General features: G+C 34.7%; 3 protein-coding genes across 4 annotated transcripts in view; 1 reads left to right on the top strand and 2 right to left on the bottom strand.

Annotated features, from left to right (window-relative positions):
- Window positions 1–72: 72 nt before the first annotated feature.
- LOC119832254 (signal peptidase complex subunit 1) lies at window positions 73–519 on the bottom strand. Its single transcript, XM_038355915.1, has one exon. It carries the CDS (start codon window positions 417–419, stop codon window positions 138–140), a length of 282 nt encoding a protein of 93 aa, XP_038211843.1. The 5' UTR covers window positions 420–519; the 3' UTR covers window positions 73–137.
- Window positions 520–1,009: 490 nt separating this feature from the next.
- On the top strand, window positions 1,010–6,633 carry LOC119832477 (serine-threonine kinase receptor-associated protein). 2 transcript variants are annotated; one of them, XM_038356143.1, is made up of 8 exons: window positions 1,010–1,248; window positions 2,048–2,182; window positions 2,464–2,622; window positions 3,186–3,307; window positions 3,808–3,889; window positions 4,356–4,523; window positions 5,496–5,701; window positions 6,508–6,633. In XM_038356143.1, the coding sequence occupies exons 1-7, from the start codon at window positions 1,134–1,136 to the stop codon at window positions 5,687–5,689; spliced, it is 975 nt and encodes a 324-aa protein (XP_038212071.1). In that variant the 5' UTR covers window positions 1,010–1,133; the 3' UTR covers window positions 5,690–5,701; window positions 6,508–6,633. The 2 variants fall into 2 exon arrangements, with proteins under 2 accessions (XP_038212071.1, XP_038212072.1); XM_038356144.1 differs by lacking the exon at window positions 1,010–1,248 and adding an exon at window positions 1,620–1,691.
- A 369-nt stretch (window positions 6,634–7,002) lies between these two features.
- The window catches only part of LOC119832217 (heme peroxidase 2), a 37,853-nt gene continuing 30,680 nt past the window's right edge, over window positions 7,003–14,175 (bottom strand). The window contains exons 16-25 of the mRNA XM_038355856.1: window positions 14,015–14,105; window positions 13,467–13,643; window positions 12,783–12,986; window positions 11,954–12,196; window positions 11,477–11,661; window positions 11,040–11,308; window positions 10,593–10,742; window positions 10,336–10,482; window positions 9,781–9,937; window positions 7,003–8,768 (exon numbers count right to left, since the gene is read on the bottom strand). Of these exons, the coding sequence (XP_038211784.1) occupies window positions 8,589–8,768; window positions 9,781–9,937; window positions 10,336–10,482; window positions 10,593–10,742; window positions 11,040–11,308; window positions 11,477–11,661; window positions 11,954–12,196; window positions 12,783–12,986; window positions 13,467–13,643; window positions 14,015–14,105 (1,803 nt within the window). The 3' untranslated portion in view covers window positions 7,003–8,588. The remainder of the gene's footprint in view (window positions 8,769–9,780; window positions 9,938–10,335; window positions 10,483–10,592; window positions 10,743–11,039; window positions 11,309–11,476; window positions 11,662–11,953; window positions 12,197–12,782; window positions 12,987–13,466; window positions 13,644–14,014; window positions 14,106–14,175) is intronic.

Here is a 14,175-nt window from a genome sequence, read left to right on the forward strand (position 1 = left end):
TAGTTCAAATAGTGTCTTAATAAAAATTAGTGATTTTTTAATTAATTGAAATCAACAATAAAAGAGAGAGTGTAAGCTTAATTCTTTATTATTTTATATTTTATTAACACATAGCGACGATCACACCCGGACACGTATTACTTCTTTCCTTTTTTTCCAGTTGGTTTTTCTTCGGTACTCCTCGGATTCTGCCAGTTCAAAGGGTTTCTCCGGTACATAGGCCACGGTGGCACAGTCAGAATTGCGGCTAAAATAAATCCAGCTCCGAGAATATACACCGACTGTGAGAATTGCTGAACTATGTAACCCCAAATGAATCCTACAATGCTAAATAATGTTATTATAGCTCGGTAAAGTTTTTCAGCCTTTGCTTGCCCAACATAATCAATATGAGTTGGTATAGATTTGAAAAAATCCATTCTGTATTTGTCGGCTAAGGGTTTAAAATTTTATAAATCAAAACAATTCGGAATGTTTAATGTATAATATCAAACTGTCAACGTCATTTTACGTTGGGACACGTCATACCAATGTCTTATGAAAGTGATACGTTCATAGATCGCATATAGCTGTGTTTTCGTTCAAAGAGCTCGTTGCTGTAACCACTGCAGTAGAACACAACGCCTTTGATCTCCTAATAAAAGCATGGTATAAACCAAAATTCATATTCAGGACATCCAGAGGATGATAACAAAAAAGTGGCTACTTAATAATATAAAAATTAATATATATTAATCATGTAAGTGTATGACAATAATGCCTGCCCCTCTATTCCTAAATATCTCAAAATAACGTTCTAAAATCTAAGGAAACTTATACAATTTTTACGTTTTGTTACGCTTTTTACGCAATTGTTACGTTTTTTTTAAACCTACCCTGATAAAGAATAAAGTGGTGCATTAAAAGAAAGGATATAAGACAAGTCTGTATGACTTTGACACTTTGTCTAGTGTTTGGCATTATATAAAAAAAAATCATAATTACCGACATGCGTCAGCGTCAATAGTCAGCCCGTCAAGCGTCAGTCGATTGTCAACATCCAGTACGATCAGACTCATTAGGTTAATTTTACAAAGATTATATAGTGTTTATTTTTTCAAAAAAGTACAATAAACAATTTTTTTTTAAACAAAATGACAACATTAAAACAAGTTCCTCTCACATGTGGTGGCCATACGAGACCTGTCGTGCATTTGGACTTTAGTGACGTTACAAAAGACGGATACTATTTGATTTCGGCTTGCAAAGGTAAGTTAGGAGTTTTCATACTTGCATACATTCGGGGTGGCCTTTTGCCTTGGCCCAGATGTAGGTGGAAGACCTGCTTGTGATCTTATTATACGTTTGTGCTCTTTATGGTGACAGATGTTAGTTATCGATAATTGGAAAGGTACTTTTTATTTTTTCTTATTAGATTGTATGTGTCCGCAACAATTCATTCTATGCATGGTGTGACCTTCTCTTTCCGGACATGCAGGAAACACCTTGAAGTTCCGTTCAAGTTTCCTGGCGGCGCCTGTTTGCCTTGATTCACAAGTTGTGCTCTTTATTTACATTTGTGATACGATAACAAGTTTAATCCTATAGGCCATTTCGTAATTGTTGTAGGGTCAACTAATTGTTGCTTTCCTGTACTTTGTGTTGACATTTCACTCACATAAGCTAGGTCACCTTGTTGTTCGACTTTGAAGGTTTTTTAAAGCACTTGACATTAATGTTTCTTGTATAGTTTTTGCAAACATGAAGTAACTTTCATTTAACAATGGCATAAGGAAAATGTGTTGCCTTGCTTTTTAAAAAACTTAAATCCACTCTGAGGGTTATTCTTTTATTTTATGTGAATGTGTTCAGCTGATAATGAAGTTCATTTAAACACTTTAATAGCTAGATTCTGTATTAGAACTTTTGAACAAAATTAATTGAATTATGAGCTTTCATTCAAAATTACTTTGAATATTTTAAAGACTATTATAGTTCTGATTAAAACCATAAATACAAGATTATTGTGTATAAATGAATAATGCATATGTAATATATTTGTTCATAGATGGCAAACCCATGTTAAGACAAGGTGAAACAGGTGACTGGATTGGAACATTTGAGGGTCATAAAGGTGCTGTGTGGGGTGTGGCCTTAACTCAAAATGCAAACTTGGCTGCTAGTGGAGCAGCAGATTTTTCAGGTATAGGAAACCTTTAAAAATATCTTATTATAAAAATTTAATAACATTAATAAAACATTATTACATTCAAAATGACAATAAATGCTTTTCAAATTTATGTTCTTGATGATCAATAAAATAAAAAAATATAAATAAAACTTGCATTGTACAGCATAGTTAGGGTAGTACTAAATTTATTCCTCAATAAGATTTGGTTGGGAATTATTTAAATCCATCCTGGTAGGTAATCACTAATTAATAATAATCATATGTATAGTTTCATTACAAATTTATTTTTCTAGCAAAACTATGGGATGCTCGCTATGGGGATGTCATGCATACATTTGATCATGAACACATAGTGAAGAGTGTCAACTTTAATGCTGATGATACAATGTTGCTTACAGCAAGCAATGAGAAAATTATAAGAGTCTATGATCTCAATAAGCCTGACGCTGGTGGTAAGATTTTTGCTTATGCTTACAAGATATTGTATGAGGTAATCCAATTAGATAAGTGGAAATAGTAAAATGTTCAATACAAAGTGAGGAATGTTTATTATATGTGATTCTTACATATTTCGTCTATTGAGTTGCTGAACATAAGTGTCACAAATTGTTGAAGGAATATTCAGAATATGATTTATTAAATTTTATTATTGATTTTTTTAACTACATTTTTCTGTATTTGTTTGAGGTGATAAAAAGTTATTCATATGTAAAAGTAAAATTGTTTTCCAAAATGTGTAATTTAAGTGTGTAAGGAGTTTTATGGAATTGTTAGTATAAATCAATCTCTATAATATAAGCATGATTTGCTCACACATGTTTGGTAGGAGTATAGGATTTTTAATTCAATTTTATAGAGTGAGTTGCAAGCAGCTTATAAAACAATTAGCGACAATGTTTTTATAATATCATCCAAATAGATTATTAATATAAAAATTTAATTTGTAACTATGTAATTATTATTAGATGTTGAATATTCATACTGACCATAATTCAACTTTATGAAATACTTTCAGCTATAGAAAAAATCAGTGCACATTCAAGCAGTATCAGGCATGCTGTTTTCTTGCACAATTCAAGAATTGTGAGTGTAAGCGATGATTTGACTATGCGCGTCTGGGACCGCAACAGTGGTCAGGTAAGTACAATGTTGCTCATTATTTGATTAGTATTTTCTTGTGTTTGATTTTACGCGAGTATTATACATTTAAAAATTAAAAACTTTTTAAACTAACTAGGGTCAGTGTCCCCGTGACCACGCTTGCTGTAAAGTGTTCGAAACGTCGGGTTAATAATATAATGAATAAATCGCGTTTAAAATCCGTTGAAAAGTTTTTGATTTCTAAACATTATTTGATTTCTTATATTTTAATGCAAAATTATAAAAATCTAATTTAAATCCTTAAAATAGTAATGACTAACAACATAGACTACAAAACATGATTAAATTGGTAGCTTTTTTTATTTAGTCAATTAGTCCATAAAAATCTTTAAGTAGTTATTCAACTTATTTAAAAAAAATGTATTTTTTTTAAATGATTATTATTTATTTTTCAAGTGTTGACATTAATTTTTTTTACTCATGTGTATGAATTGATTATGAAGGCTATTATTTTAATTGATTATCATATTTTACAGGAAGTACAAAAAGTGGAGTTTCCTACAACTCCAAACAGCTTAGAGTTGTCCCGAGATGGAGCAGTCTTGACAGTGGCACACGGTAATTATTTTACATTCATTACAATATTAAATTAACTTCCTAGATCTTTAACTTATAAATTGCCTATTGGTTTATATTTATGGAATGTCGTTTATATTTTAATTTTTTATCTCAATTATTTCTTTATTGGAAACATTATTTATCGAGGAAGGTTAAATACTATATACAATAACGCTAAGATCAAAAACTGTTTCATAGTTTTATTTGTGAAAGAAGACCAAATTGTGTCTATAAGATTGAAAAAAATATATTTTTAATTTTTAACCGTATTGCTTTAATCATACCACAAGCTATGATACTATATGCTACACTTGTCATTTAAACTATAAGATACTTATCTAATTTTAATAATTGTAGGGAGCTGATAAAACTGCGCGCGCGATGTATCAACAATTCAATAATAAAATAATATATTTTTCACAAAAATTTTAACTGATAACTGATTATATAATTTCATAACTTCAAGGTACCAACGTGTCTTTCTATTCGTCGGACACGATGCGAAAGATGCGCGAGTTCCCCGTGCCCACGAAGTGTTATTCTGCCTCGTTGGCTCCCAGTCGAGCTACTTTCGTCTGTGGAGGGGAAGATCTCAAGGTTTACAAATTTGACTACAATACTGGAACCGAGCTTGGTAAGAATCTATCTATCTGTCTACTAGTTTTACGCGTGGTACGTAAAATAAAGTTATTGTCACTAAGTGAAGATGCAGCTTTCTCATAGTGAAATAATTTTTTTTAAATTGGTCCAATAGTTTTTGTGTGAAAATATACTAACGCTACGTTTTATGTTACGTTACTTAGTTACGCCATCTATAAATAGAAAATGGCTAAATTGATTTTAATGATTCCTAAAAATAAAAAAATTCAAATAAAATTGCCATGCATACATTGAAAGTTACGTTATAAAGTAACATACTTTTCGTTCAATGGCTTAAGTACAGCTTATATTATATTTATTTGCCAATGCTGTGTTTTGTATTGTTGTGTTCTGCTAGTTGATATAGCTAATTCTTAAAAATGGCAATGACTGCATTGGCATATAATTAGCTTATGAGGTTTAATAATTAATAACCTTATAGAGGTTTAAAAATTCTATTCATAAATAAGATTAAAAAAGTGTTGCACGCTGCTAGGTGTAGGAGTAAAATTCTATTAAAATATCTGCAAATTGGATATGGAAGTACGAACTCGCGTGTATTCTCACTGATTTAATTCAAATTTATTGATAAGATGATAGTGTTGTTGACGCGTTTGAGGAATTGAGTTGCTTCCGTAACTTTGAAGTTTTGGACTGTCGTAATATTATTTATATAAAAAAAACATGTTTAAACTCGATAGTCAATCGATACTGACTTATATAGGTTTTGTATTGAAAAAAAAAATTAATTAGTTGGTATAGTTATTGAAATATATATTTTTTATGTTAAACTTCAAAATATTTGTGTTCCACCCGTCTCTTAAAATATTTCTTGCCGGTTCTCGGTAGAAACTGCTTTCTGAACCGTTGGTAAATATTAAATTTTAAAACTGTGTTATGACCATTCAGAAGTCTTAATATATATAAATAATGTTCGAGTTTGATAACCTTACGGCGCATCGCACAGAATCGAACAAGGGCCACTTCGGTCCGGTGCACTGCGTGCGGTGGTCGCCCGACGGCGAGCTGTACGCGACGGGCTCGGAGGACGGCACGGTGCGGCTGTGGCAGGCGGTGCCGGGCCGCGCCTACGGGCTCTGGCGCCGCAACAACGAGCCCGCGCCGCTCGCCAACGGCTTCAAGGAGGTCGCCGCCAACTGACACAGCTCGGAGGTGGGTTCCCTGCTCGATATTGGTGTCCTATCCAGTTTTCTAATAACCCCAGATGGCGCTCAAGACTTGAAATATATGGTTAATGCGAAAGGAAGTACGGTTTCCAAGTGGTTGCAGCCAATTGCTTATGTTATTATCTATATATAAGAAAGTTGCACTATTTATAACTGGAGAACCGATAAACCGATTAGGGTGGAAATTTGTGCAGAGGTAGCTTAGAATCAGGAGACGGACATAGGAAAGTTTTTATCCCGGAAATCCTACGGGAACGGGAACACGCGAGGAAAACGCGTCTTCTTTCCTGCGACTATGCGACTATGCGAGCAAAGCCGCGGGCGGAAAGCTAGTGTGTTATAAAGAATATTCCGTTTTATCTAACAAGTACCTATTGTCCTATCTTACCCCCTATTATCCATAACAGATGACGGTTGCCCTTTTACGAAAATCTAAGCTATATTTGGTATGCTAGTATTTTATTCCTAATAAAAGGTCCTACTCATAACTACTCAAATACATATAATAAAATAAATCAACTTGACCTCAATAGCGCACTAACTAAATAATTTAAATATTTGAGATTGACCATAGGAAAACTACATTAAGAGCTGATTTTTCCATCCTTGGTTAAAATTTCTTCGTCGAATATCGTATTAAACAATTAAAAAATCTGTTTATATTGCTCATCTTTCGACATTTACAGGTGACTTTTTTATATATTTTACCAATACGGTTATAATTTATTTGTCCTATATAGTGATGGATAAGCATATGTATTTATACTAACTGTTTTCAAACTTTTTTTTCAGAGTGACGAGGAGCAGTAAATGTGCAATCGAATCGGATCGTTTGATTTTCGGCGAATGTAGACATTTGTCACCAAGTTAAGTGCTAAAAACATTAGTGCGGGTTGACAATCGAGACTCTAACAATATGAAATTGTGTTTGTGTTGTTACTTTATTTTATGCAACATCACTTTTATACTCAATGAACTATATTTATTGTAAAAAAGAAACTTAATAGACTTGATAATATTATGAAACGAAATAAAAGTGTTTTTAAATACAACATGTTTTTAACTCAATCTACAATTGTTATACAAAACTTACTAACTACTACGTATTACTTTTACGGGGCAATGGAGTTATTTTACAAAATGTTTTGTGTCTGGAGATATGGGCTAGTATATAATATACATTCCACTCGGGCAAATCCGCGGAATTAATATATGTGTAATTTTATTGCATGTAGTGTGTTTCTTTATTCATAAAATACATAAAATGATGAAATAAAACAGTCAGATATTGTAATTATTTTTATTATAAAACTAAAATTGTACAAAAATTACACAATCTTAATACTAAACACAAATAGTACGCCATTATATTACAAAAATAATTTATACAATCCTAACTAGGCAGTGAAAATATTTTTATTCTAAAACCTAACGTTATTTTTTCACTGGTTGTACAATAAATGGTAACATGGGCTGGTAGCTATAGTTCCTTTGAGGTGTTCTAATGTTTTCAATTAAAGCTTACAATGGCTGAAATGCTCTTATAATTGTTCCATTTTTAATATTACCTTTTTGGTTGTTTATAACTTATTAATAATTTTTGTGATCATTAATTAGCTACTAAAATTATAATTAAATTAATTTGAACTTGAGTATCGTAAAAGAAATAGTAGAAGAAATAGTTTAATCTAGAATGACACTGCAAGGAAATTAGATTATAAAATATTTTTGGTTGTATTTACATATTATATGTCTGTTGTGTTGGTGCTTATTTTAATGACTTCAAAGAGATTACCAAGGATGAGTTACAATACATAGTATAAAATGAGTTTTTTCAGTGAAAATTGTAAGCCGAGTTTTTTAATCAAATGCAAGTTGATAAAATGGATTTAAAAATTTACGTTCTACTGCAATTAATATGTAATTTTAAAAAATTTCTTGATAGACATTGTATTAACAAACTTAAACAAAAAAGGTTTTGACTATCAGAACCTTCTTAATATATATGCATAGTTTCCTTTTAATTAGTACATACATTTATAACAACCATTTGACCTACTTTCTTATATGACAATTATTATAAGGAGATGATATTTTCTCAAATTCCGAATTTGAATCCTTAATACCAGGCACTCATGGAGTGCCTGTATATTTAATTCAATATTTCGTGATCCGTCAGTGTAGATTTAGTTCTGATTATAATTAAAAACTATTAGTTATTTCAATTAAATTTAACAATGAATAAAAAAGGAATTTGCTTATTAAATCTACACTAGGATCACATTCGTTTTCGTCCTGGCACTAGTGTGGATACCAGTTCGTAACTATAATTTCTCCTCTTAGATATAACGCGAGTAACTCGGTTAAAAATTCACAGTTATTCACCGGATGAAGTATTCAGTACCTAATGCATATTGCAAAACATATTATCTGTAGACTGATATTGCGCATTTGCCAGTTCTGTCCCCAAGTATGGGGAAAAGGACTACTTCGTACTCGATGTCTATTATTAATATTTACTTTATATTTCACGCGCAATCATAAAAATGAAAGCTACATACACGATAGAATATACACGAAAATAATCGTTGCTTTTTTTGCACATTCATATTTTTCATTTTATTATCTACAAAGAACTTGTCTACAACTCGTTATTTTTTCTCTCCTCCTCCCTCCATCTTGTTATAAGACCACTTAACAAATCAAGTAACGCATAAATGTGTGCACGCACTGATGGTGGGCGTCTCGCGCGGTGCAGACGTTCCGCTGAATACTTGCGCATGCGCCTCATCACTCCCCCACCCCTCGCTACAATAACTTACCCCCCCCCTACAACGATACGTCCCCCTACAAGTGAATACAACAGATCAAGTTCACTTGGCTATGAAGGGCGTCAGATCCGGGAAGTTGAAGCTGAGCGTGGGGCGGCGCGGCGCACGCGGCGGCGCGGCGCCGCACTGCGCGGTGCACACGTCGTCGCGCTGGATCGCGTCGCGCGGCCACTCGCGGGACAGCTGTGCGCAGTCGGTGATGCGCAGGGAGGCACATTGCGCCTGTCCGAACAGGTTTCATTTCAAATTATTGTATAGAATACATTTAAAACTTAAAAATCTATTAGTAAACAAAAGGCGGCATTATCAGGCCTGTGTCACTCCGCGTGTAGGTATTAAAAACGTACCTACAGGCGCCGGCCACGGCGAAAGGGCCAATCTAGTAGGCTGCCGCAAGCCTACGACACACGCGAAGCGACAAACAAAAAAGAAAAAGACGACACACGCGCGCGCTATTTGTTCGACTACGTTCAACTTTCTCGACATTTTTTTGCAAGATGGACACACAAAGAAAAGCAAAAAAATACTGTGCAGTCACAGAATACTAACTAGTAACTAGCGTTACTAGTTTCTCGAAGCACTCGAAGTAAGCAACCCTAGTCCGCGGCTCTTTCAATACGTATAACCACGACTAACTTATTATGAACCGTAGTACAGTGAATTAAGGCCCATATTTCCTCAAAAAAATTTAGAAGGTATCTAAATGACCACATGCTCGACTGGAACGCGAGCTAAATTAAATCATATTGTCTATCGGATTGAGTACATATTACTTTGAAGACCGTTGTGAAGTAAAGCTTCTGTAACGCTAGTTACTAGTTAGTATTCTGTGGCATTATCGACAATGATGTCTACGAGGCTAATAAGATTTCAAACTAATTTCCCGTTTCAAAAAAATCTTTATAAAGACATGGAAATAGGAACGCAAAATAGTTGAATGTGGCAAGTGCATTGTATTTGTACAGTAATACAATAATATGTTATATTCCAATATGTCAGTTGTTATTTTATGCAAATAAAGATTTTATTTATTTATATTTATTATTCATTATGTATCATATTGTGGATAATATGATACAGACAAAATAAAGGTGCTGTTAATATATTAATTTACCAAAAACTAGAGAATGTACAAGTAATTGAACAAAATGGCATGCAATGTGCAATGTACATAGCCCAGACATTGAACAGGAATTTTGAATCTTATTTTCTATCACATAAGGTGTATATTTACCCCTTCAGCAGTACAGATGCATGACGTGCACGGTGACGGGAAAGCGGAGTCTCCGAGCGGCACGGCGCGGCCCGCGATGAGACAGCCCTGCGCCGAGTTCTCGCGCCACGCTGATAGATCCAGTTTGGGCAATGAGGCACACGATACTCGGGGATTTCTGAAATGTTTTAATTGAAATTATAACAGCGGATAATGTGAGATATTAATAAGAAATCGTTCAGTCATTAAAAAAAAAAAAACTATGTCGCTAATTTAGTTTGTCTGTTTAAATTCATTGCTTACGCAACGGCTGTACTTAATCGTGTGTGAAATAAATATTTGAGCTTAAATTATACGAATACATAGTTCCATTTTGTGTATATTGCAGTAAGGTGTAATAAACAACCTTTATTTATTTATGAATTTACTCGAGATTTCTTAAAATAGGTAATACATTGCGTGTAAGACTAATTTTATTAATAGATATTGCAATAGAAAAGCAGAATGTTTGTTGTGATGTTAATAGAATATTAAGCTCCTAATAATTATAGATTTCCTTAATATAAAACCACTTACAAGAAATTGCTGGGTAAGTCGAAAGATGCACGTTGGATGTCGGAGAGAATATCGAAGTTTTCACAGAGGATTTTGGACAGCGTTGTTTTCTTGATTTCAGCCAATTGTTGTTCAGTGAATCGAGCCGCGGGATTGTCATTTTCAAACCTGTACGAAAAATTAACCTATTAAATATTGACTGAAATATTGTAAAATATTTCTTATCAACTACTTCAGTTTCGGGGATTTTTCTTCAAACAAAATTTCATATAGCTCACCAGAAGCGATCGCACTTCCTCAGCTGGCGGAACTGTATGGCGATGATGCAGGCGAAGGTCGGCCCCACCAGCCCGCCCTGCAGCGGCCGCTCGCTCATGCCGCCCGGGAACAGGTCTATGTCGTCCACCGTCGGGTAGATCCGCTTGAACCTGAAATATCCAACTTATATTTAGATACTTCAATCATTTTAAAAGTAGGAATGCTTATTTTCTATAGGGGTGAGTACTAGGGGAGGTACCAATCCAAATCTTAAAATGGAAGTACATAACAAAAATTTCCTGTCAAATACAATAATCGTGTCAATTGGAAACCTAAGCTTCACCCGTCGTGTTAAAACATTATAAATGTTTCTCGTTTGAATATTAGTTTAGATATTCATTGGTGACCTCACGAGTTGGGATCTACGATGGATTATGAGGGATGAAGTAGTCGTTTCTTTATGTTACCTTGCAATAACTTCATCCGGAATTTCTCTGGACAAATCTTCAAAAGTGGTGGCTCTCTTCAAATTACACAATGCTCTGTAATTGTTGTAACTCGGAATACCATGGTCTCTAGCTCTTTGGATATTCAGAGCAATCAGATCTATTCCAGAGAACGGAATCTTGCGGTCTTCGAACAAATGGTTCGTGACTTCCCCAGTGATGAACTGGTCCAGGGTTTCCATGGGTGTTGATACGAGACCACGGATCAACTCGTCTACCATTGGTGGATGCTGGGAAGGTTAAGATAAACTTATGTAATAATGGATTTAAATATAATGAAATTTTTCATTTTCTCATTAATATTGTATTGATAAATTTAAAATTTTTCGTTGTTTTTAAAATCGTACAAGGAAACATTTACATATGAAATAGTGCTTATAATTGTTACATTTACTTACGTTCATGAACATATCAGGCCTGAAGAAACCATCACGTAGAAGGATGGGTGGGTCCACGGGCTGGTACGTTGGCGATAGTCGCGGAAGGTGTGGTCTGAGTAACGAGTGACCGAATCTGAAGGAAGCGGCCGCGAATTCTGTGACTATTGATGGGTTGCAGGTGGGAGAGTATTCCTTATAGTAGCCTGAAATTATGCATTTTATATTAGCATTTGATTTTCTACAGTTAGAAGACATACGGTTTATTTTTCGCAATGTATGTTTTTTTTGTATGTATAATTTTTTAACTCTTTTATGGGTTTTTATGATGCGATGAACTCTTAATTTAAATTTTATGGATTTAATGCAATAGAATATAGAGCAGTACTTTACTAATATTTTAATGGATTAATTACATTAGTACCCTAATTGCATGAGATTTATATGCAGTTTACCTTACAATCGGTATGGATATCAGATAGTGATCAATTTACTCACCAGATGGCAGCAGTTTCAAGCCGTACAAGTTCACAGCGTTCCAAGACAGTAATCTCGGCAGGAACTCATTATATATGATATGCGTGAACTCAGCGGCCATTATCCTGCGTGCATGTTCGAACAAGAGGTCTGAGTCCCAGTGTGGGTTCACTCCTCTCAGACCTTCCACTATACGGTTGTGTTCGCGGAGGAAGATAGTGTGCAGCGCTGTGAGACCCGGCTGTTCGGACGCTCGACCGTCACCTGGAAAATATCCATGGATATTTAGTGATTTAGGTGTATATACTATATACGTAAGGTTGGTTAACTATTAGGTAGTGTGTAAATAGCCAGTAAGTCAGACTCACTTTGACGAAATTAAAACTGTGAAAAACCACGATAAATTGCTGTAGTACTGCATGAGCGTTAATAGAATAACATTAATATTATGAGGATCGTTTTTAAGTTGAAAAAAAGTACAGAAAGATCATAAAGCATTCAATACAAAGTATTCAATTATACTCAATCAATGCCATGTTATCCGCACTGATATTATAGTTTGCGACTTATGAAAGGAGAGCAACTATGCGTATAAAACGTCGGAACTGTATACTGTATTTTCCATGACTACTTGGGCAAAGCCCCGGTCGTGGATCAAATTTGCAATAATTTGAACAACCGCGCCAGCAATGAAACATATACCATTTTTCTATGACTACTTGGGCAAAGCCGCGGGCGGGGATCTAGTTTGCACTGAACGAACGTACTAGCAATGAAACAAATACCAATTTTCTATGACTACATGGACAAAGTCGCGGGCGAGGATTTAGTTTGAATTAAGCGAACGCACCAGCAATGAAACAGAAGCCGCTGGCCGCCTTGCACTCGGGGTGGCTGTCGGAGCGCGGCAGCAAGTCCTTGCCGTTGAGCGGGCTGGCGGTGGCGTTGAGGCGCCCGTTGAAGCCGCGCAGCTTGCGCACGATGCACGGGTTCTCCCCGTACACCACCGACGCGTCTATGAACGCCGTGTTCTGGTTCACTTGTTCTCGGGGTCCTGGAATATTATCAAACAATCGGTTAATATATTTATTACCCATTATCGACTAAACAATACTCATATAGCTATAGTCCACCCAGGATGTACAGAACGTGTATATATAATAATAATAATAATAGTCTTTATTAAAACTGTTAAATAATACAATTATATTGGTAGAAACTAAAGCCTGTGTTAGTAAAAACTGTATGTTATCGAGATATGCTGGAAAGTATTTTTCATGCAACGAAATTTCAATAAGACAGTTTTGATTCATATGATATGAGTGGAATTTATAATCAATTGCTCACTAAGCTTTACTTTTTGAATCAAGAAAGATCTGAATTACATAAAAGAAAACAAACTTTTCTTCATAAATTTAAAACAAGTTATCTTTCCCTTATAATTATTTCATTTTACTACATATTCAGCGACACTTAGATTATCTTTTAACAGGAACTTTACAACAAAACTCCCAATTTAAGTGTAAAATCTTACCAAGTTGCTGTTGTCCAGGTAAACTCCTCATGAACGGGAAGCATAGCCTTTCCCCGGAGGTGATATTAACTTCAGGGTAGTAGTGGTCACCGCGTGGTACTGGGAAGGGGTTGCATTCAGGGTGCACTGTACGGGGCGAGTCACAGGACCGACAGTCTGGGATCGACTCGTGGAAACCTAAAAATAAAAATAGTATAGTTTCCGCTCCATAATTTGAAAGAGAAAGAAATATAATCTTATATTGTTTTTTTAATTATGTTTTTTAACAGAATTTTGGAGGAATTTTCTGATGTTGTTTAGAGACAATGTATGATATACATAGAAATCCGATAATTTAGGTTTCATTGTGAGTTTCTAGGCATGTGGTGATTTTTTATATTATTTAGAGATATCGATTAAAATGAATTTAAGGTGACTTTTGTTTCAATCAAAAGCGAATCGATTTAAATTGGAAGTATTGTTCATTAGCATATTTCGTACTTATAATTTATAGGTTCATTCAACTTTGTGACCTTCATTCTAAACAGATAAAGAAATTTAGTTGGTACCTTTATGAATAGGAGTCATAGTGAGTTCGTGGTCAAGGAACTGCGCGAACTGCATGACCATAAGGGTGTATCTTGTATGCAAATTGGAAATGTCAGGATGGATCACCGTGGACACGATACGAGGTGAAGGTAGCGGCGTTCCTGTCACCGAGTTGATTCTG

This window comes from Zerene cesonia, chromosome 15 (assembly GCF_012273895.1).
Source record: "Zerene cesonia ecotype Mississippi chromosome 15, Zerene_cesonia_1.1, whole genome shotgun sequence".
NCBI classification, from domain to species: Eukaryota; Metazoa; Arthropoda; class Insecta; order Lepidoptera; family Pieridae; genus Zerene; species Zerene cesonia.